Below are 23493 nucleotides of genomic sequence, written 5' to 3'. Positions count from 1 at the left end.
TAAATCTGAGAACACAACCAAAGAGAAAAAAATACTTTCTAAATCATACCTTTCTAGATTGGAGCAAGCAAAAGAGGCAGAATCCAAAGATGCCTTGAAAGATCTGGTTAATCTGATAACTTCCCTAACAACATATGGTGTCAATGAACTAAAACCAGCTGGTATTACCACAGGGGCACCGTTTTTATTGCCTGGATTTGCAGTACCTCAGCCTGCAGGCAAAGGTGAGTCTTGTTTTTTCCCTTCTGTGCTACTGAGAAAAATAGAGAAAGAATTAATTTGTCGTATTTTGGTATATTACTTTTTGTTTATGTTATATATATAAAAGTAATATGTTGTTTCCCTTAAAGCTTGTTTTTTTTTTAATGGTTTAAGTCTAAGTATTTCTTAAGTAATAATCTTTAATCTAGCAGATCAAATACCTGAAAATAATATTGTAAAAATATCATAAAATCAAACAAGGAGATTTATATTACAGTGTTTCTTTTTTAACATTCAAACAATTTAATAAAAACATGCTTCTTTTGAATGCTGGCACTTCATGCATTTCTACTTTACGTGAATAGAACTCAATTTTCAGTCTAATCTCTGTAGCTATTAAGATATACAATCATCCCTCAGTATCTGTGGGGGATTGGTTCCAGGACCCCTCACAGATACCAAAATCCATAGACACTCAAGTCCCTGATTTAAAATGGTATAGTATTTGCATATAACCTACATGTGTCTTCCCATATACTTCAAATAAATAATCTCTAGATTACTTACAATACCAAATACAATGTAAATGCTATGTTCTTATTTTACTGTATTGTTTAGGAAATAATGACAAGGAAAAAGGTCTGTACATGTTCAGTACCGAGGCAACCACACCTTTTTTTCTTTAATATTTTTCATCTGTGATTGATTGAATCCACACATGCAGAACCCATGGATACAGGGGCTGACTATGGACAGCATGAAGTATAACTGCTTATATTTTATTTAAAACTAAGCAAAATCTAAGTACAGAGGTTACATTATTTCATTCAGGTCAGAGGATAAATTTTTATAGTCTAGATTTCCAAACATTTGGATCTTAATAATATTTAATTACATAATTATGCTAGCTAGTTTTATTATGTATTTTATTTTTCAAAAAATACACAGTAATCATTTCAAAGTAACCTGAGCCTGGAGGCCTCTAATAGTTTTTAGTCACATGACTGTCACTTACTGAGTATTCAGTAGGATCTTGATATTTCCATATAAAATTTAGCCAGCCAAAAAATACCAACATGTCTGGTTATTTAAATTTATAATACATATCTATATATGTTATGACATAGAAATCAACAGTCTTTAAATAAATGAAAAGAGATGGCATCATCAAACAGTGTGATATGATGTACCCTCAGTACATAAGTTGTTTAGAACCTTTTAAATGAGTCTCTGCAATAAGTAGGGAGAAATCTACGTTTCCCTACGTGATTTAAGGTTTCATTTTATTTACTATTAAGAAAAAAATAGTGTGGCAATTCACTCCTGTAATCCCAGCTACACAGGAGGATCTTTTGAGCCCGGTAGTTCAAAGCTTCAGTGAGCGATCATCACACCACTGCACTCCGGCCTGGGTGACAGAGCAAGACCCTCTTTCTCTTAAAAGCAAAAGACTTCTTCAATCAGAACTGCAAACCACTGCTCAGCGAAATAAACAAGGACACAAACAAATGGAAGAACATTCCAAGCTCATGGCTAGGAAGAATCAATATAGTGAAAATGGCCATACTGCCCAAGGTAATTTATAGATTCAATGCCATCCCCATCAAGCTACCAAAGAGTTTCTTCACAGAATTGGAAAAAACTGCTTTTAAGTTCATATGGAGCCAAAGAGAGCCCGCATTGCCAAGACAATCCTAAGCCAAAAGAACAAAGCTGGAGGCATCACGCTACCTGACTTCAAACTGTACTACAAGGCTACAGTAACCAAAACAGCATGGTACTGGTACCAAAACAGAGATACAGACTAATGGAACAGAACAGCACCCTCAGAAATAATACCACACATCTACAACCATCTGATCTTTGACAAACCTGACAAAAACAAGAAATGGGGAAAGGATTCCCTATTTAATAAATGGTGCCTGGAAAACTGGCTAGCCATATGTAGAAAGCTGAAACTGGATCCCTTCCTTACACCTTACACAGAAATTAATTCAAGGTAGATTAGAGACTTAAATGTTAGACCTAAAACCATAAAAACCCTAGAAGAAAACCTAGGCAATACCATTCAGGACATAGGCATGGGCAAGGACTTCATGACTAAAACACCAAAAGCAATGGCAACAAAAGCCAAAATTGACAAATGGAATCTAATTAAACTAAAGAGCTTCTGCACAACAAAAGAAACTACCATCAGAGTGAACAGGCAACCTACATAATGGGAAAAAATGTTTGCAATCTACTCATCTGACAAAGGGCTAATATCCAAAATCTGCAGAGAACTCAAACAAACTTATAAGAAAAAAACAACCCCATCAAAAAGTGGGTGAAGGATATGAACAGACGCTTCTCAAAAGAAGACATTTATGCAGCCAACAGACAACATGAAAAAATGCTCATCATCACTGGCCATCAGAGAAATGCAAATCAAAACCACAATGAGATACCATCTCACACCAGTTAGAATGAAAATCAATAAAAAGTCGGGAAACAACAGGTGCTGGAGAGGATGTGGAGAAATAGGAACACTTTTACACTGTTGGTGGGACTGTAAACTAGTTCAACCATTGTGGAAGACAATGTGGTGATTCCTCACGGATCTAGAACTAGAAATACCATTTGACCCAGCCATCCCATTACTGGGTGTGTACCCAGAGGATTATAAATCATGCTGCTATAAAGACACATGCACACATATGTTTATTGATCAGCACTATTCACAATAGCAAAGATTTGGAACCAACCCAAATGTCCATCAATGTTAGACTAGATTAAGAAAATATGTACACCATGGAATACTATGCAGCCATAAAAAAGGATGAGTTCATGTCCTTTGTAGGGACATGGATGAAGCTGGAAACCATCGTTCTGAGCAAAGTATCACAAGGACAGAAAACCAAACACTGCATGTTCTCACTCATAGGTGGGAATTGAACAGTGAGAACACTTGGACACAGGAAGGGGAACATCACACACCAGGGCCTGTCGTGGGGTGGGGGTAGGAGGAAAGGATAGCATTAGGAGATATACCTAATGCAAATGACAACTTAATGGGTGCAGCACACCAACATGGCACATGTATACATATGTAACAAACCTGCACGTTGTGCACATGTACCCTAGAACTTAAAATATAATAAAATAAATAAATAAATAAAGTAAAAGAAAAAAATAGGGACTTCTCAGAAAACTTCTAATTTATAGATTCCAGCTTAACCATTCTGCAGTTAACTCTTTCTATGAATTAACATAAAAATATCACAGCAATGTAATTCCTATTTTATGCTTTATTGTTGTTTCATTTGGTTTATCAATGTGATGTTGATATTGGCATAATAGCTAATTACAACAGTATAATTTTGAAATAATGAAGCAAAATTAATCTTTTGCAATATCATTGCCTGGTTTTGTCTCATTCATAACAGGGATAATAGTCATATAACCTAGCACCTCCCAGGGTTATTGAGAGAATCCAGTGACATAATGTCTATGAAAGTAAGGCTCTCTAGAAAGGGTGATGCCCTAAGAGTCAGAATTTATGTAATTATAAGTGACCTAACTTTTCTAAACATCAGTTTCTTCTTCAGAAAAACTGGCATAATCTTCTATATAGTGAATGGGTCAAGCTACATCATTTTGGGTTTCCTGTATAACTCAAAATTTTCTGTTTCCCATGGTCTACTTTCAGCATTATTGCAAGAATCAAAGGAAATAGCTGTATTCCATTATGGAAAGAATGTGAAATAGGTTGTCTTTTATATTTTCTAGCAGTATTGAGGTGTAATTTGTGTACATTAAATCTATTCATCTGAGTGTTGAATTTGATGAGTTTTGACAAGTGGATATGGTTGTGTAATCACCACTGTAATCATGATGTGGAATATTTTCACCCTTCTGGAAAGTTTCCTTGTTCTCCTTGCAGTCAGCCCTCCCCACCTTAACGCTTGCCCTGGCAACCACTAGTCTGTTTTAGTTTTGCCCTTTCTAGAACTTAATACACTGTAATCATACAGTATATAGTTTTTGTGTATCTGGATTCTTTAGATAAACTTTAAGTGATTCTATCTAATCATTCCCCTCTTAATCGGGAAGAATGTGTTCCAACGTCCCCAGTAATACTTGAAACCGTAGATAATACCAAACCATATATATTCTATGTTTTTCTTCCACATACATACATATGATAAAGTTGAAATTATAAATTTGTCACAGTAAGAGCTTAACAATAATAATAAAATATGAAAATTATAGTAATATACAATAATAAAAGTTATGTAAATGTGTGCTCTCTCTTAAGAGCATGAGTGCTCTCTCTCTCTTAAAATATCTATTGTAGGTAATATTTTCAGACTGTGATTAACCATGGGTAACTGAAACCACAGAAAATAAAACCATGAAAATGGGAGGAATATTGTAATACTTTGGAGATTCTCCCATATTATTGCGTGTATCAGAAGTTTGCTCCTTTTTAATGCTGGGTATTACTTCATTGTTTGGATAGCCCACAATTTATGTATCTCTTCACCAGTTGATGGACATTTATTTGACTATCAGGAATAAAGCAACAGTGGACATTTATATAAAACAAATCTTTCTGTGGACATACGTTTTCATTTCTTTTAGCTAAATACAGAGCAGTGAAAGTGCTAGACCATATGGTAAATGTATGTTTAACTTTATGAGAAACTGCCAGAGTATTTTCTAAAGTGGCTGTCTCATTTTTGCATTCACATCAGTAATATCAGTTCCAGTTACTTGACGTTGTCAATAACACTTGGTATTGTTAGTCCTTTTAATTTTAGACTTCTACTAAGTATGTAATAATGTCTAATTGTTATTTTAATTTTCATTTTTCTAATTGACTAATGAAGTTTTACATTTTTTATGTGCTTTGTCACCATCTGTTTCTCTACCTTGGTTCAGATCTCTGTGCCCATTGTTTGATAGGGTTGTTTTATTGGAGTTATAAGAGTTCTTTAGATATTCTGTATAAGTTCTATTATCCCTTAATATGTATTTTGGAAGTGTGTTCTCTTCGTCTTGACTTGCTGGGGTTTTTTTAATGCATCTTTTGAGAAATGGAGGTTTTAAATTTTGATGAAGTCCAGTTTTTCATTTCAAGAATATTTTGTGATTATTTTTCTCCTATAGAAGAAATCTTTACTCAGATTCACGAAGATCTCTAATATTTTCTTCTATTTTTTTTTTCTTTATCCAGTGTTTCATATTTTAACTCTTAAATTAAGGTCTATAGTACATTTTAAGTTATTATTATAGAGGGTAGAAAGTACTGGTTTCTTTTTTTAATATGGATATCTGAATGTTCCAAGACCTTTGTTGAAAATATCATATATGACTATATATATCTGAGACACTTTCTGAATTTTGTTTGATTGATCCATGTGTCTATCCCTAAGCTAATACCACAGTCTTGATTGCTGTAGCTTTATAATAAGCCTAAAATCAGGACACGTAAGTTGTCCAGTTTTGTTCTTCTCAGAATCATTGGCTATTCTAAGTCTTGGCTATTCTAAGTCTTTTGGTTTGCCATACAAATTAATAATCCTGTGAACTAATTTTTTTTGAAAAGCTGCTGAGATGTCAGTTATTCTTTTCCAGACATCTTTATTCTTTATATTCTGTAGGTAACCGAAAAACAAACTTAGATAGACTAATAGACACAGGAAACAAAGATAAACTTTTGGTATTTGCCATATATGTTATAAACAAGAAATCAGAAAATTGAAATCATATGTAGGCTGGAGATTTTTTAAATTCCCTGTGTTTTTAAGAAATGTCCAAGTCAGGATTTCTGAGCATTCTTTTTTGTTTGTTTGTTTGTTTTACAGACAGGATTGCTTTCTGTCACTCAGGCTGAGGTGCAGTGGTGTGATCATAGCTCACTGCAACCTCAAACTCCTGGGCTCAAGCAGTCCTCCTGCCTCAGCCTCCCAAGTAGCTAGAACTACAGGCACATGCCACCATCCCCAGCTAATTTTTTTTTTTAATCTCCTGTAGAAATGGAGGTGGTCTTGCTATGTTAGCCAGGCTAGTCTAGAACTCCTGGCCTCAGGCCATCTTCCCAAAGTGCTGGGACTACTGTCATGAGCTACTGCCCCCAGCCCTGAGCGTTCTTTCTACTCCATTTAAGAATTTTGGTAGTTCTCTGGTTTATTCACTTTCTAAAATCCAGCTTATTCTGTAAGGCACTATGTTAATTTTTTGGTCATTCTTGGAAATGACACATACTCCTAATAGCTATTGTTCTGGGGACTACTTTTAGAAGCAAGCTGCTTATTTTCATGTACTTCAAGTATAACTTTCTGCCTTAATTTCTTTATGATTATATTGTCGCTGATTTGCCTCACCAGAGCCATGTATAAAGATTTTTTTTTCCATTTGTTATGTTTGAATAGCTGGCCATAAACTGCTTTAACAAATGTCTGTATGAGTAAATTGTACTTTTAGCTAGAAAACAAAACAAACTTCGAGCTTAAAATTTATAAAAACCATAGTGTTCTAATTATAAAGAAAAACTGGAATTTGGAAAATTTTTCCCCTCCTATTTTCCTGCTTCTTTATTGATGTTCTCAGGCCTGTAACTTCTTAAACCTCAAAGTCTTTTTAAACTGAGAAACAGCTGTCCTTATAGTCAAAATCAATCTCATAGATAATTAAATGCTACACTACCACACATTTCCAAACTCTGAAGCATGGATGTTTATAATATGCTTTTATTCCCTCTAAAACAGTCCAACTTTTCAATATACACTATTAATGAATTGAAATATTCATCATAATGCATTAAAATTTTAATCATTGTTATTTTTAATTAAATGATTTGAACTTGATGAAGAAAAATAAGACCTTTTGTGAAAACAGGATTATGTTCTTAGTAAATAATTGATAAATGTTATAATTCATGATGTGTTTAAACAGACTGGTTTGCCATCATTAAAATATCACATAATACCTACTTTTATGTTTTTCTTCTCTGTTTTAGGTCACAGTGTGAGAAACATCCAGGCCTTTGCAGTTCTTCAGAATGCATTTTTAAAAGCAAAGACCAGCTTCCTTGCCCAAATCATCCTTGATGCTATCACAAATATCTACATGGCTGACAATGCCAATTACTTCATCCTAGAGTCACAGCACACGTTGTCACAATTTGCAGAGAAGATTTCTAAACTCCCAGAAGTACAAAACAAATACTTTGAGATGCTGGAGTTTGTTGTTTTTAGCTTAAATTATATTCCTTGTAAAGAACTTATTAGTGTCAGTATCCTCTTAAAATCTAGCTCTTCTTATCACTGTAGCATTATTGCAATGAAAACACTTCTTAAGTTTACAAGACATGACTACATATTTAAAGATGTGTTCAGGGAGGTTGGCCTTTTGGAGGTCATGGTAAACCTTTTGCATAAATATGCTGCCCTGTTGAAGGATCCAACTCAGGCACAAAATGAGCAAGGTAAAATATTGTCTGTAATTTTATTTTTGTTTGAAAAGGGGTTCAAAGCAGAGAGTTTTTTGTTCTTGTTCCCATTCTTTGGTTATTGATTTCAATGACTTCCTAATGTGTATTATTGTGACATATTAGTGAACTATATTTTCCAAAATTTACAGGTTCATTCAACCTCTGTTAGGGAATTGGGGAGGAGGAAGCTAGAATTATGTCAGTGTATTGGAGAGAGTTTAAAGGAAGGTAAAAACCGAGGAAGAACTTGTGTGATCCACATGACTAGTATATACTGCCTTCTGCTTCTAAGAGCGAGTTTTAAAAGCTTCTGAAAATAATCAGATTTATTAATTACAACTAATAAATATAGTTAAATGTATAGTTACTTCAACATGTTTTTATATTGTATAGAGAAAATAAGTATATTTAATGATGTTATATACACAATGTATTATCATTGGGTACCTCTCTGATAAATCTGATAAAAGTACAATAGTATCTGGTAGTTAATAAGTATTAAATGTGAATTAATACAGGTTGAATAGGTAACTTTATTCATGACCTTTTCTCTCTTTGGTGAATCAAAATCTAGCATTCTATTAACCTTTGTATTTTCATTTTTAATATTTATTAGATAACTGCCACTTGCAAGCATACTGAAATAAAATCTGTTAATGTTGATTTTGAGCCTACTTTTGCAAATGTTGGACACATGCATCATTTTAAAGATTATATTATATGTGTCATATTAGGGGTAAAAGTGAATACTGAAGAAATAAAGAAATTATTACAATAAAACTGAATCAAGAAAAAATAAGCTTATCACTTTTGTAATTTGGACCTTTGAATCTTTTTATAGGGGACTCAAGAAATAATAGTTCAGTTGAAGACCAAAAACACCTGGCTTTATTGGTTATGGAGACCTTGACAGTGCTTCTTCAAGGATCAAACACAAATGCAGGTAATTTAAAAAGCTATAAGCAAATACTTTGGGAGATTACTACTGGTTACATCTTCTGTGGTGATTCTTCCTTCTGAAATCTTCCTGTCACTTAAGAGAAAAAACTATTGATTCAGTTTGGTACCCATCATGTTCCTAAAAATTCAGTACTTTACTTTTGACCGTTAGCAGTACCTTGATGACAAAACATATGACATTGTTACTATTTCAAAATGATGTTTAAATTGCTTTTTATAGTGTCTTCTGTTTAAAGTATTCTAATTTTTTACTGGTACACTCTTACTCAAGTAAGTTGCTATTTAATTTTTTCCTAAAATATTTTCTTTACACAGTGATTTAAAAAATATTTTTAGTACTACAAGTTAGAGTATTATAATGTTACGACCTTCAGAAAATACTGAAAAATGATTCTCTAATAAAACGTAACCTCTCCAAGGTTAATTAACTTTACTAAATATTTTGTTTAATTTTGGTCTCAATTTCTCTTTTATCCTTTTCTACCTGTCATTAACAGATAGGCCAACTATATTTATAAAATATCACTCTTGCATTTTAAAAAAGATTACTTGAGATTTTAATTAACATCAAACAACTCTCAGGTAATAAGGTCAGTGCAACTTCAAAGGAATAATGAGGGGAAAATGAGTTCAGATTAGTAGGCTGGGCCCAAATCATAGGGAGCTTTTTAGGCCATGGTAAGGAGCTTGAATTATATTTTAAGTGTTATGGAAAGCCAGGGATGACTGAACCCCATGCACTTGCATGACTGCCTGAATGCAGAGAAATTCAGCATTCATCATGTTTTAAATATATTGTGTATCCCAGGTACCATGCTAGCTAGGTGTTAGAATAACACCTAGATGCCAAGGTAAGATCGTTCTTGCTCCCCAGGAATTAGAATCTAGTGAAGAAAATGTAGACACATAATTATAAAAGTAATTAGTTTAATACAACTTTGGCAAATGCCAAGACTTGAATGAATTTAACAGGTAATTGAAACAATGAGTATGATGACTTTAAATTGATACTGTAGTAACATTTTGTCTGTGGCATAATGCATAATCTTATTCCCACTAACTAGGTTTAGTTAACTGAGGTACTCAGAAACATAATAAAGATACACTAACAGGAATTTGCTTTGCAAATTAACTTTCTTTGAGTAGACCTAGAAGTTGCACAGGAAGAGATTGGACAATTGGAGAGCTTACTCTGTGTGACTAAAAGTCACTTAGTACATCTCCCAAAGTGCCAAACACTTTCATACAATTCTTTTCAGTTTTTCTCTTCCTAATAGGAAAGAGATTACTAGCTCTGTGATGTTAGGCACAAAACAGTGCTTTACTCACAGTTTAAGTATTAAATAATATTAGCCATTATGATTATCTAGTGGGTCCTTACTGACAACCGGGAGGTAACTAAACAGGCCTTCAGGTAATGAAAGGCTGTCACAAATTCCATGTGCTGAATCTCGAACACATGGCTTAGACTGACTTCATGATCATACAATTTTTATGAAGTTAGCAAATAGAAAGCCACTAAGCAGAGAGGGGAGTGGCTGCTATAGCAGAATACACTGTTTCAGTGAACGTTTATTGAAACACAGGAGAAAATCCAATAGTCATGAAAGACCAAATATAAATAATAATAGTAAGACTGTTTGTTATAAACCATAATAGAGATATAAACAAGATGTCCTAAAAATGTAAGGGATAGAAGAATTACTTAGAGGAAATACTAATATAGTCATTTCAATCACTGGGCCCATTTTTTTAATACTGGAGGATGATATTAATATTTGATGTGAGAACAGTATCACTTGTGAGCAGGATCACAGGCTTACAGAGCTGGGCTGTGTAGGCATACATCCTTTTCTGTTGCTTACTAGCTGTATGACTTTGACTGCCTTACTTCTATATGGTAGGGGATGAGTATTAAGTAAGTCAATCTGTGTAAAGGCTTTGGAGCAGTAACAATGACACATGCTTTCTGTTACAGAATTTGTCACTTTTTGTTCTTGTGCTCTACCTATGCAACAAAACATGTTGGTCCCTTGTAATTTTTCCCATGGTGGAATAATTTATTCCATTTCTTTCTTGCTACTATTTTGGAAGCCATGTTCATTTAAATCTCCTTTATTTAGGCTGTTGTTCCTCTGAAAGCCTTTTACGTAAGTTGATTACAATATAGAGTCTCCTGGGGTTTACCTAAGAGACTTCTGAATATTCTAGATTTTGAGAGCTTGGGCATGGTGAACATATCACGGCATTAATCTTGCATTAAGAAAATGTAGAGAAAATTTGCGTATACCTTTGCTGACAGCCCGCTGTGCAAATTTGTATTGTAATTTAAAAGGTGAAATCATTGGGTAGGTTTTATTTACATTATTTTGTGTTACTTTACGAAAAATAATTGAATGTTAATTTATCTGACTTGTCTCAGAATATTTTAAAGTAGCCATTATTGGACTTTTTTTCCTTCCTTCAAGGAATTTTTCGAGAATTTGGAGGTGCAAGATGTGCACATAATATAGTAAAGTACCCTCAATGCCGACAGCATGCCCTGATGACTATCCAGCAGCTGGTGCTCTCTCCAAATGGGGACGATGACATGGGCACTCTCCTGGGGCTAATGCATTCAGCCCCACCGACGGAATTGCAGTTGAAGACTGATATTTTAAGGGTAAGTTTGATAAATGTGTTTCCCCTCTTTTACTACTAAAATCTGTGGTTATTTTAAAATGATCTATATTTAAGTTAGAGGCAGGGAAATTTAAAAAATCAAAATTACCCAGAAAACCTCACAACTTTGTGCACATTAGGAATTTGGAAAAACTCCAGTCATTTATGTCTTTCAGTATATATTTAACTTACTGCTGATAAACCTTTGCAGTAATTATCTTGACTTATTGGAACTCTTAAATTAAATATTAGTGAAGTATAGGATCTTAATAAATACTAAATATATATATTTTCTGTTCAATTGAATTCACTCATAGTGTTATGCATCTGTGAAATGAAATGCTAGATTTGACATTATATACACATGCATGCATATATGTATGTATGTAAGTAATGGATATCCTAGTAGATATCAAACAATATACCAGAAGTTTTACATGTGCTTTTATCATTTACTCCTTAGCAATATTGTAAAGTAAGTAGCCCCCTGTTTTGCAGATGAGAAAACTTAGGTTTAAAGAAATATATAACGTATATTGTTTACGTAAGTGACTTTTAGTTAGTAGAACTGACCCCCAGATTTCAATACCCATTTTATTTCCACAGCACCATTGTTTTACACAGACTTATACACTCATATTCTCTCATATTACTGAAATCATTGATACTGTAAGAAATGATATGTAAGAAATTTTTAGAATCAAAATATAATCAAATGTTTCACTTTCATTTAGAAGTGAATTTAGTAATGCAAGTAAGGTGTAATGGAAAAGTAAAGACTATTAAATATTAAATGATATATTTTAAAAAATTCCAAGTTCCAGATAAACATTTATTGACTGCGTTCTATTAGTACTATTGTATGCATTTATGTGCATCTACTTATTTAATCCTTATGATAAAAATAAATACTATTAGTGTCCCTGCTTTACATATTACAAACTGAAACACAGACTGGTTAAAAAATTTTCCCAAGTTGTATATGCCTAGTAGGTAGAGGAGCCTTGATCTGAACCCATGTAGTCTCTTTATAAAGCTGTGCTTTTAACTTATGTGCGGTGAATAATAGTTGTTTTAATAAAAAGAGACGTAGCCTTCTCTTTTTGTGACTAAAAACCTGCTCTTGTATTTAAATAATATCTGAGTAAAGTGAGAGAAGTCCATTAAAATTTATGTTCTTTAATTTATTGATTGATGCAAGGTTTCTAAATACAATTTTCCATTATAAGGATTCAGGCCTCCTTGGTGAAATGCTTGATTCCAGGACTAGGGCAGAGAAAGAAACAAAATAAGCCTAAAACATTTCAGTTAGCCTTTAAAAAGTAAAGAAGAGATCAAAGAAAATAATTAAGTACAATCAAACAAATAAATGAGAAAAAAGGAAAATCTCTTATTTATAGTCAAAAGTCAAAGAAAATCACCATTATGAACTATCATAGTAATAATTGGTTCAGGTAAAATTCATCACTGGCTACTAAAGACAGTAGATGAAAGTTTTAGAAATGAAAGGATTTTTGCGTAGTCTTAAATTGTGTCCTCAAAAGATATTTCTTAATTTCGAGTGCTAAAATATTAGCTTTACAGTGGACCCTACCTTAACTAAATGATCAGCATTAACTTTGCCAGTGATGGACAAATGAACAGCATACACCTCCTGATATGAAGCACATAGAAAAATTCAGCTCATTTTTGTAGTTTTTCCTCCCAAAAGTATATAATATGAATCTGATTATTAGAAAACATCACATAAATCCTAATAGGAGAACATTCTATGAAATAACTGGCCTAAACTCTTAAAAACAAATAAAATGAAAAATGACTTAGGAACTGTTCCAGAAAGTAAAGAGGTTGAAGTGACTACTGAATGTAGTACATGAACTTGAATTTTCCTTTGTTATGGAGAATATTATTGGGATTTGGAAAAAACACAAGATCTGTAGATAAAATAATTGCATTATTTCAATGTTAATTTTCTATTTTGAGCATTGTACTGTGAGTAGTAAGAGAATTCTATTTTTTGAAAAACACACTGAAGCTTTTAGGGGAAAAGGGAAGTGGAGAGAGAGAAATTAAGTAATATAGTAATTTTTCAAGAATCCGAATGAAGGATATCTGTGAATTCTTTCAACTGATTATGCAGTTTTTCTTCAAGTCTAAAATGACATTAAAATAATAACAGACAAACCAGTGTGTTTAACCTTGCTTGCTTCCAAGGCCCTTGTGACCCGATCTCCCTGTCCTCTGACGACTTCTACTAGTACTCTCACCTGTGGATGAGGAAGACATTATTTTTCCTCTACCTGCTGAGGTCTTAGCTAGGACAGACTGGTGTTACAAAAGACAAATTAACAAGAGAAAAACAAGCACAAGTTTATTAACATGTGTACCTCATATGTGCATGGGAGACAACCAGGGAAAGATGACTAATTCTCAAAGAGGTGGCTTAGAACTCCATTTTATATGGTAGTCCCCCCATATCTTCAGGGAAATACATTCCAAGACCCCCAGAAATGTCTGAAACTGCAGATAATATGGAACCCTATATATACTATGTTTATACCTGTAATAATGTCTAATTTATAAATTAGGCACAGTAAGAGATTAACAACAATAACCAATAATAAGATAGAATAATTATAACAATATGCCAGTGTCCCTACTCTTGTGCTTTGGTGCCACTATTAAGTACAATAAGGGTTACTTGAACACAAGCACTGGGATACCTCCACAGTTGCTCTGATAACCGAGACTATACTCAGTGACTAACGGGCAGGTGGCTTATACAGCATATGTACACTGGACACGGGGATGAGTCACAGTGGTGTGGGCAGTGTGAGATTTCATCATGTTACTCTGAACGATACACAATTTAAGACTTTTGAATTGTTGTTTTCATTCAATATTTTCAGGCCAAGTTTGAGCACAGGTAACTAAAATGAAGGAAAGCAAAACTGCAGAGAAGGGGGACCACTGCGTAGCATTCTCCACAAAGAACCGTACATTTTTAGAGAAATGATGACATAAAGAGAAAGGACTCTAGGGATATCTAATTGTGGGAAGGCAAATAAATGGTAGATAAAGAATAGTTGGTAGTTTGTTTTGTGCATTTATTTGCTGTCTCCAGGCTGAGAAGGGTCTGACTTCATCTAATAGGGAATGGCAGAGAGTTTTCTTATATCTACTTCTTCTCAGTTGCCTTCAACTGAAAATAATCCTTATGCCAAAGTGGCATCTTTTGGGGTGGCATATACTAGTTTCCTACATGCCCATTTCAGCCACAGACATTACAGGAGTTATTACTTCTATTTTCTTTTACTTTTATTCAATTAAATGCTTCATTGGTAATGAAAAAATAGCATTTCTTTCTTTATGCTGTTATATATTTCATCATGTTTTGATGGTGTATAATGACAATTTTGAATATACGTCTTAAAAGCAAGATTAATCTCACCACAATTTATCTCTTAGACAAAAAGGATATCCACATGAATGGCAATATTTGAAGAACATTTTGTATTTGAAGGAATTGTTGGGAGAATATAGATGGCGTCAAAAGATGCTAAGGTTGCCAACTTTTTTAACATACCATTTTCTCCTCTTTTGGTACCTTATTAATTGGATTTTTAAAATATTGGTAAGCCAACAAGACGTAGTTGACTGACCCATAATTTTGAGGCAGTGCTCTGGTTAATGTTAGTAACTGATTCTCAGGCTGGAAGAGGGCAGGAGAGGGTCGTGATATTTTGCATTTACAGATTTCCAGGGTATAAATACTCGCATTGTGGCCTATTCAATCAACTAATGTGCCACTGAATGTAGACTGGAAAGAGATGCACAGTAGTACACCATTATATAGCATTTCCTCATGCAGATATGCAAAAGCATAGATAATAGTAAAACTCAGAAAATAATTAGAAACTGATGAGTTTTGAGTATTACTTTTGTCTTTAAAATATTTAGTTGTAAATTTATTACTTAATTTTAAATTATGATTGTACGTTTAACAACTGACTTACAAAATTCCTGAAAATACGGTACTTGACCTCTTGAGAGCCGGTATGAGCTAGCTCTGGCATTCTGCTTTGAAGGGATAAAGTAGTGTTGTGTGCCAGTAGGGAAAATTTGGGTTCTCAGTTTCAATTTCCATTTTTATTTCATTCAGAATTGCCTCTTAGTTCCTCCATTCAACTGACATATACCACAAACCTATGTAATTTAATTTGTAATTATTTATACGCAAACCTGACATTCCATGACATGTCATGGAAATTCTCCTGATGCACAAATTTGAATTGTATGAATTGTATTTATGCAAATATAAATAATATATAGCTGATTTTGTCTTATTAACCAAGCAGCCTCCAGATCTCATTGCAACTTTGGTGTTTGCTACTCGTCATCATTTATTGATGTAAGTGGGAAGTTACATTATTCATTGTATTTGAAATTTTTCAAATACTGAGATTGTGCTGGGATAATGTCAGAGCGCCAACAGATACCAATTTTGAGGAAGTAGGAGGTGGGCCTGTCCAGAAGTACATAATATAAATTATTGGACTAAAGATTCATAAGCAGCAGTTTTTCTAACCTCAGTCATAATTCTAACCAGTGATAGCATTTTGTACGTTACTTTAACTTTGAACTCACCCCTCCTCATCTATAAAATAATACTTGTCATATTTTTCTCCCAGTATGTTTTTGAAAATTGATGACAGTGATAGGCTTATATGCCAGGCACTTCTCTAAGTGTTTTTACATGTATTTCCTTTGAGGCTAGTTATTGTTGTTTCCATTTTACATAAGAGGAAACTGTGACACAGAAAGGTTAAGTAACTGGGATGGTTAAATGCTTTTTAATGTTGGAGTCGGAATATGACCCCAAGCATTCTGAGTTCAGCCGTCTTCAGGCTATGTTATAAGGAGTGTGTGTGTGTGCACCCACGCATATGTGTGTGTGTGTGTTGGTTAAAAAGTCTTTTGTTAATATGAGATATTTTAAGTATTAATACAGTTTATTAAATTTGGCAATATAGGGAAACTATATTGTTACCAGATGCTAAAATGGAAATTTATTGATTAAAGACTATTGGAAGGAGTACATTGTTTCTATATTTTATTTACATACATATTGCATATTTTCTGTCTTTTAAAATATTAAGGCATATATATGAACAATGAAATCTTCATAACTTCTGAAGCAGTGTATGTCAAAAGGTGACTAATATATTAATACAGGTTGAGCATCCCTCATCCAAAAACCTGAAATTCAAAATGCTACAATCTTTTTGAGTGCTGACAAGTGGAAAATTCCACACCTGACCTCATGTGATGATAAGTTGCATGAACAAAATTATTTAAAATACTGTATAAAATTACCTTCAGGCTATGTGTATAAGGTATATATGAAACATACATGAATTTTATGTTTAGATTTGGGTCCCATCCCCAAGATAACTTACTGTATATGTGCAAATATTCCAAAATCTGAAACTTTTCTGGTCCCAAATACTTTAAATAATGGATACTCAACCTGTATGTAGCCTTTTCATTCTTCAGATACCATTAGAAATGTGTGAGATCTTTTAATAAAATGACTTTTTTCAAATGCAATGATTGGACAGATTAGAAATTATATCTTAAGTAATAGTAAATACCCATTGTGCTACAATTAATGAAACAGAGGGCAAAGGAGTCCACTGTATCCATAAAAAAGATTTCAGATTGCTGTTTGGGGCATAATGTCATGATTAAGTGCAGGAGTAGGGTAATTAGACTGCCTAGGTTTAAATTCTACCTTTATTATTATATAAGTTATATAGTCTTTGGAGAGTTATTTTACCACATTGGGCCTCAATTCCTTATCTATAAAGTGGAAATAATAATAGTACCTTACACACAGGATTGTTGAAAGGATTAAATAAGATAGTGCATAAAAGTACCTAGAATGCCTAGTACATAGCAAGTACCTGATAAAATATTAGGTGATTTTGTAATGTGTTTTTTAAAATCATAAGCTGGCCAGGGCGGTGGCTCACGGCTGTAATCCCAGCACTTTGGGAGGCAGAGGTGAGTGGATCACTTGAGGCCAGGAGTTTGAGACTAGCATGGCCAATATGGTGAAATCCCATCTCTACTAAAAATATAAAAAATTAACTGGGCATGGTTGTGCGTGCCTGTAATCCCAGCTACTCAGCAGGCTGAGGCAGGATAATTGCTTGAACCCAGGAGGTGGAGGTTGCAGTGAGTCAAGATGGCACCCCAGGACTCCAAGTTGGGTGATAGAGCATGACTCTGTTTTTGTTTTTGTTTAAAAAATATATATATCATAAGCTAAGTTAAAATTATGACAGTTCAGAAAGTAAATATTTGATTTACTTATGTACTTCAGGTTTTCTTTCTTAAAGCTTACAGCTGTTTTGGGAAAGATCATACTTTCAGCCCTCAGGCTTCAGTTCATTTTGGAAAAGAGAATGTTTAATAAGTCTTCTGAAGTGAATCTTCTTTCTAAAGAATGAATGTGGTCACTTTATAGGAGACAAAAGACCTCAGATCTTGGCTGCCCCGACCATCTCTCTGATCCCTTCTAGAATTAATCAGTTTCTATACACACAGTCATAAGTTTTCATGATTGTGTAAAACTAGATTAGAAGATGTATTTTACTTACTTTATAAAGTCACTGAATTCATTGATGTCATAATCAATTAAAGACTCTGGAAAAGCTCTTCAACCAATATTTGTATATAGCTTTATTCTATCAAAGAAATATGTGATATTGTTTCCTAAAATTACCTTCAGCATTTAATGTGACATTTTTTAATTAGCAAAATATTTGATATGCTTTATAGGACCGTTTATTGGGTAAATTATACAAGCATGTCAGATTCACAGAATGTACAACCTCCATATACATGCTAGTGGTTTGTTTTTTTAATTACGTGTATTTTCATTTGTTTTTTTCTTTTGTCTCCTGTAGGCCCTCCTGTCGGTCCTTCGAGAAAGCCATCGTTCAAGAACAGTTTTTAGGAAAGTTGGAGGATTTGTGTACATTACGTCCTTGCTCGTTGCTATGGAAAGATCTTTGAGCTGTCCACCCAAGAATGGCTGGGAGAAAGTGAACCAGAATCAAGTATTTGAACTTCTTCACACTGTGTTCTGCACGTTGACTGCAGCAATGCGCTATGAGCCAGCCAACTCTCATTTCTTCAAAACAGAGATTCAGTATGAGAAGTTGGCAGATGCTGTTCGATTTCTTGGCTGCTTCTCAGACCTAAGAAAAATAAGCGCCATGAATGTCTTCCCCTCAAATACACAGCCATTTCAAAGACTTTTAGAGGAAGATGTAGTCTCAATAGAATCAGTGTCACCCACGTTACGGCACTGCAGTAAACTTTTTATTTATCTTTACAAAGTAGCCACAGATTCTTTTGACAGGTATGGCTCTGCTCTGTCCTCTGAATTACAGGGTGTATACTAAGCATGACTTCAACGTTAAGACTTGAATTATGAGTTAATCCCAAAGAATATGAAAGTAGATGAATCTTTTCTCCTGTTTGTTTGAGGTGTATCACTTTATTTTTGAATATTACTCTTGCTCTGGTATTGTTTTTTTAGCATGGAAGCCTGTGTGCTATTTGTAAATTCAGGTTCAATTAGTTCTCATTGCAGTTACTGGAACAGATTCTATGAAGTTTCCTTTAATGATCGTGTTTACTATTGTCTTTTTTCTTTTTAGCCTTAAAAGGTGCATCTGGACTTACTGATATGTGTTATCAACAGAACATCATTATGATTATTCTTATTTCCAGACACATACTCCATCATTCTCCACATTTCGTACTCCTCAAAAAATGATATAGTTCCCAAAGAGAGATGTCAGTGTCTTGAACCATGAAGTTCAAGAGGCCATCAGACTCAGTATTTACTCATTCCTTTATGAAATAAGTACTTAACAAAACCTGCTGCATGCCAAGTCACTGTGCTAGGCATTGAGGATTCAGCTCTGTACAGGGCTGTCTTAGTCCTTGTTATCTTTTAGCTAAAATATAGACACATAAATAAACAATTACCTATAGCGTGACAAATTCTACAATGGGGAAATATAGGGTTCTCGGAGATTGTAGGAGAGCCACTTCATCTAGATCACTTATTTTCAGTGCTTCAACTGTGTTTTCAATGAAGATGTCACTTTGAAAATAATACTTCTAATTTATGCCCCAAGCGTTATTGCTTTTAACAGTTACCATAGTTTTACTATATAAAATAAATGAACTGCCCTCATAAATAGACCATGTAACTCCGCTGGACAGAGCTTATAATAGGTTTTGTGTCCTTTTCTGTGGAATATCTGCTTTGAAGTATCAACTGAGATATTTCTTCCTTCTTAACAAGATTTCTTAGTCCTCAGTATTTACATTTAAAAATCTAAACAACTATGACAAAAATTATAAAAGTTTTTTTTCTTTAAACTTCTGCTTTTCCCTATCTCGAAATAAAATGCACATATATGGTTAACTTATAGGAAACACAGGACAGTGTAGTGTTCTAGGAATGAGCTATATAAATTTGTGTATTCAGATTCAACCTCTTTTCCCTTGATTTCTTCTTATCCTAGTTAGAATATGTCATTTTTAGTCACTGTCAAAAATAGGGCCTAGAGCACCCTGTTTAACAGATGTGTTAAATGTTAACATGAATGGAATAAGCATCTGCCGTGAGCATGCTTTTCTGTTTCATTCAGTGCATGTGTTGTAGTCTTGTTCCTTGTTCCTGCTGAATATGGAGGATGTTCCTTATTAAACTTTTACTGGCATTTCTTGTGAAACTAACCAACTGCCAACCTGGTGTTCTCTTCTTCTAACCTCTCTAAACCACCCTGTCTGTTTTGTGTCTGTAGTCGTGCAGAACAGATCCCTCCTTGCCTGACAAGTGAGTCTTCTCTCCCCTCTCCTTGGGGTACACCAGCTTTGTCCAGGAAAAGGTACTGATCATATAAGAGAAGTCAGTCTCTATTTGTGTGGGGTTTCTTTTTTTCTGTGCTTATTTATGTTAACATGGTGATTGTGTTTTGTGATTTCAGTTTTGTTTTTTTTTTTTGAACTTTTGGGTTTTGGGGGGTGTTTTTAGGTTTTAAAAATACCAATTTTTCTTATATACATGAGAGTAAAATGTGTTGATGCTATGAAACTATGAAGGACATATAATTTTGTCATCCAACTTTTTTATACTAAACTACACATTTTGGTTATAGAAAAAGCATGTCTTTTATTAAAAATAAGTTAGAAAAGTGGACTTAATGTCTCTAAGTAGAGTACTTTTCCACTTTTTTTATTTTTCTTTTTTTTAATTATTATTTTTTACTTTAAACGTTGGGATCATTCTTTGGTTTTTAGTATTATTCCAAAATGAATTTCATAGCATTGGAAGGAAATGTGTATTTTCTCCATCAGATTCAACCAATTGAAGTATGTTGCTGTTATGAAAAATGCTCACAGCTAAACTTTGAAAAAGTTAATAAAAAACCCACCCCAATACTTTGATCAGTTCTTTGTAAATCTCTAAGCTGATCTAGTTGGTCTTTTCAAAACTACCTTTAAAAAAATTCTACTCAAATTTTTAAAAACTGCAGTTGATTGACGGAAGTATAGTTAAGATCCACGTAAGATTACATTTGCAGCCCAACCATCAAATGATTATGGTCTGCAGTTGGCCCCAAATACTTCATTCTTTCTCCTGTTTTCCTCATAACCAAAAATAAGTCCTTAACTCTTACATTAATATTCTTTCATTGCGGCTTTTAAAAAATGAATCCCAAGGTGCTGCTATATTGTTGTTTTAATCTTATTACTATTGTTCAGATTTTGAAATTCGAAGACAGATGGAGTTAGTACATCAAAAGTATTTGTTATGGATTCTGTATTTCAACGTGTTTGCATAGTAATAGGTATATGAAAAGATGCAATTTCCTTTTTCTCTTAAATTTACACTTATAGCTTACTTTGCGCAGCAAACCATGGCATAGTTCAGAATAGTCTTAAATGAATATAGGGTTGTTCAGTATATTTGTGCTTAAAAACTGCAATTTCTTTTTTAAAAAAAGAGCTCTTCCTAATTTGAAGAATGATAAACTAGGTAAATTCAAGTTGATATCATGTGTTTTTCTGTTGCTAAAATGGTCGAGGCAAAAAACAATGTGTGTTTGAAAATTTGTGTTTGCTCATGAGCCCTACAAATTACTAAATGTTAGAGAAATAATTTCAATTAGTAAATAGTTTAAATTACTAAAAATCACAATTTAAAAATATGGTGATTATGTCATAATGAGTAATGCCTTAAAATTTGCTGTTTAAAAACATTTAGTCCTTTTTAAGTATTAACCAAATACCACAAAATAGAAATACACAGATTAAAAGGATACTTAAAAAAATACATCAGGGCCAGTTGCAGTGGCTCACGCCTGTAATCCTAACATTTTGGGAGGCCGAGGCGGGCGGATTGCCTGAGGTCAGGAGTTCAAGACCAGCCTGGCAACACGGTGAAACCCCCTCTCTACTAAAATACAAAAAAAAAAAAAAGCCAGCATGGCAGTTTGCGCCTGTAATCCCAGCTACTCGGGAGCTGAGTCAGGAGAACTGCATGAACGCAGGAGGTAGAGGTTGCAGTCCACTGCCCTCCAGCCTGGACTACAGAGCGAGACTCCATTTCCAAAAGTACATCAGAACTTTCTGTTTATTTAAATGGTAATTTGACAAAGAGAAAACAGCATTTTATTTTTATTCTTAAAAAGTTACTTATGGCCTTAAATCAAAAACATATTGTCATCATTTGCAGTGTAGCTCCATGTAGAGATACCAGGTCTTTGACTTAAGGGAAGACTGTCACTAAATCAGTAAAGCTAGTTGATTGAGCCCTAATCCGTGTGAATTCTCCATGAGCCTTACAAGTTGACATTCCCTCAAGGACAGAATGCTCCTGATACTGTTCATGCTAATACTAAGATCATTGTTGACATTTTCAGGTTGCCATTCTATTCAGCTTGCATACATTTTGCTCAGCGGTAAGAATCATAAGCTAGTAAAGAATATAATGTTTTTACTTCACAAATTCAAGTCTAGTAACTTGAAATTAGAATTTAAGTCACACTATTTCTAGAAACTCTCAAAAAATTACATCAGCTTATAGACATCTTTTTCTTGTAGCAAAACATATTGGTTTTGTTGGCAAAAGGATAAACCAAAATTTAACTGTGTTTTTATGGCTTGTGGAACACTCTCAGATGCTAAGGATGTTTTGAACTTGTGATACTTGTCTGACATGTAGTATCCAGGAGATTTTTCTCTAATTATTTTAAGAATTGGGGGAAAATGAACTAGCTGACTTTATATTTGGAAAATTAAAACTCATAACCTTTTTCATTGTTCATTATTCAGAAGGAATAATAGAACAGAATTATAGCTGAACAGTGTTCAATCAGAGTTAGAAGAAGTGAATACAAAATAATAATCAGAACTCTACAGAATATGACTGCAGTGGAGCAAAAGGTGACAAGTACTTGTTATCCTTCAAACATGGGATCCATTATTTAGTGCCTCTACACACCTGATAAGTTAAGCAAAGCAGATTCAGAATTTAAATATTATGTATTCCCCGGAGAGGTGGATGAATCTTAAATATATATGAGAATTGAGGTTGAAATATTAAATAGCAACCAAATTATGAAATGTAATTTTATCCTATCTTTGGAAATGTTTAGTTCTTGCTTGGGAATTAACCATTTAATGAGCTTACCGTAATTCCAGAATTTAAAAAGTGATACCTATGGTGATACCTAGATGACTTAATCAGAATTAATTTTGTATAATACCTGTTGTAATACACCTAATTTTAGTTAATAAATACCGTGTTTTAGACATCAGCAATGTTTGCAATATTTTTCTGGTTTGAAAACAATGAATGTAATTCCTTTTTCAGAATATTGTTTTCTTAGATTAAAAAAAGTACTACTGTAATAATTGTATACAGGTTGAGTGTTTCTTGTTCAAAACACTTGGTACCAGTATTGTTTTGATTTCCAGCTTTTTGGATTTTGTAATATTTGCAATATATATAATGAGATATCTATGGGACCCAAGTCCAGACACAATTTATTTATGTTTCATATACATCTTATACAAGTAGCCAGAAGACAATTTTATGT

At 33.7% G+C, this 23493-nt stretch overlaps 2 protein-coding genes across 12 annotated transcripts in view; one reads left to right on the top strand and one right to left on the bottom strand.

The window, feature by feature from the left end:
- Nucleotides 1-23493, bottom strand: part of OCIAD2 (OCIA domain containing 2) — a 1147735-nt gene that overhangs the window by 514766 nt on the left and 609476 nt on the right. The window lies entirely within an intron of this gene.
- The window catches only part of WDFY3 (WD repeat and FYVE domain containing 3), a 309436-nt gene that overhangs the window by 155825 nt on the left and 130118 nt on the right, over nucleotides 1-23493 (top strand). For 10 of the 11 annotated variants that reach the window (XM_050790042.1, XM_050790041.1, XM_050790040.1 and 7 more), the window contains 6 exons: nucleotides 58-224; nucleotides 7205-7672; nucleotides 8520-8621; nucleotides 11107-11300; nucleotides 18274-18731; nucleotides 20194-20277. In XM_050790042.1, coding sequence (XP_050645999.1) covers nucleotides 58-224; nucleotides 7205-7672; nucleotides 8520-8621; nucleotides 11107-11300; nucleotides 18274-18731; nucleotides 20194-20277 — 1473 coding nt within the window. The remainder of the gene's footprint in view (nucleotides 1-57; nucleotides 225-7204; nucleotides 7673-8519; nucleotides 8622-11106; nucleotides 11301-18273; nucleotides 18732-20193; nucleotides 20278-23493) is intronic. The other variant, XM_050790038.1, reaches the window with a different exon arrangement.

The sequence above is a fragment of the Macaca thibetana genome, chromosome 5 (assembly GCF_024542745.1).
Source record: "Macaca thibetana thibetana isolate TM-01 chromosome 5, ASM2454274v1, whole genome shotgun sequence".
Taxonomy (NCBI): Eukaryota; Metazoa; Chordata; class Mammalia; order Primates; family Cercopithecidae; genus Macaca; species Macaca thibetana.
The sequence above is the reverse complement of the archived record's forward strand: the minus strand, read 5'-3'. Positions and strand labels throughout refer to the sequence as shown.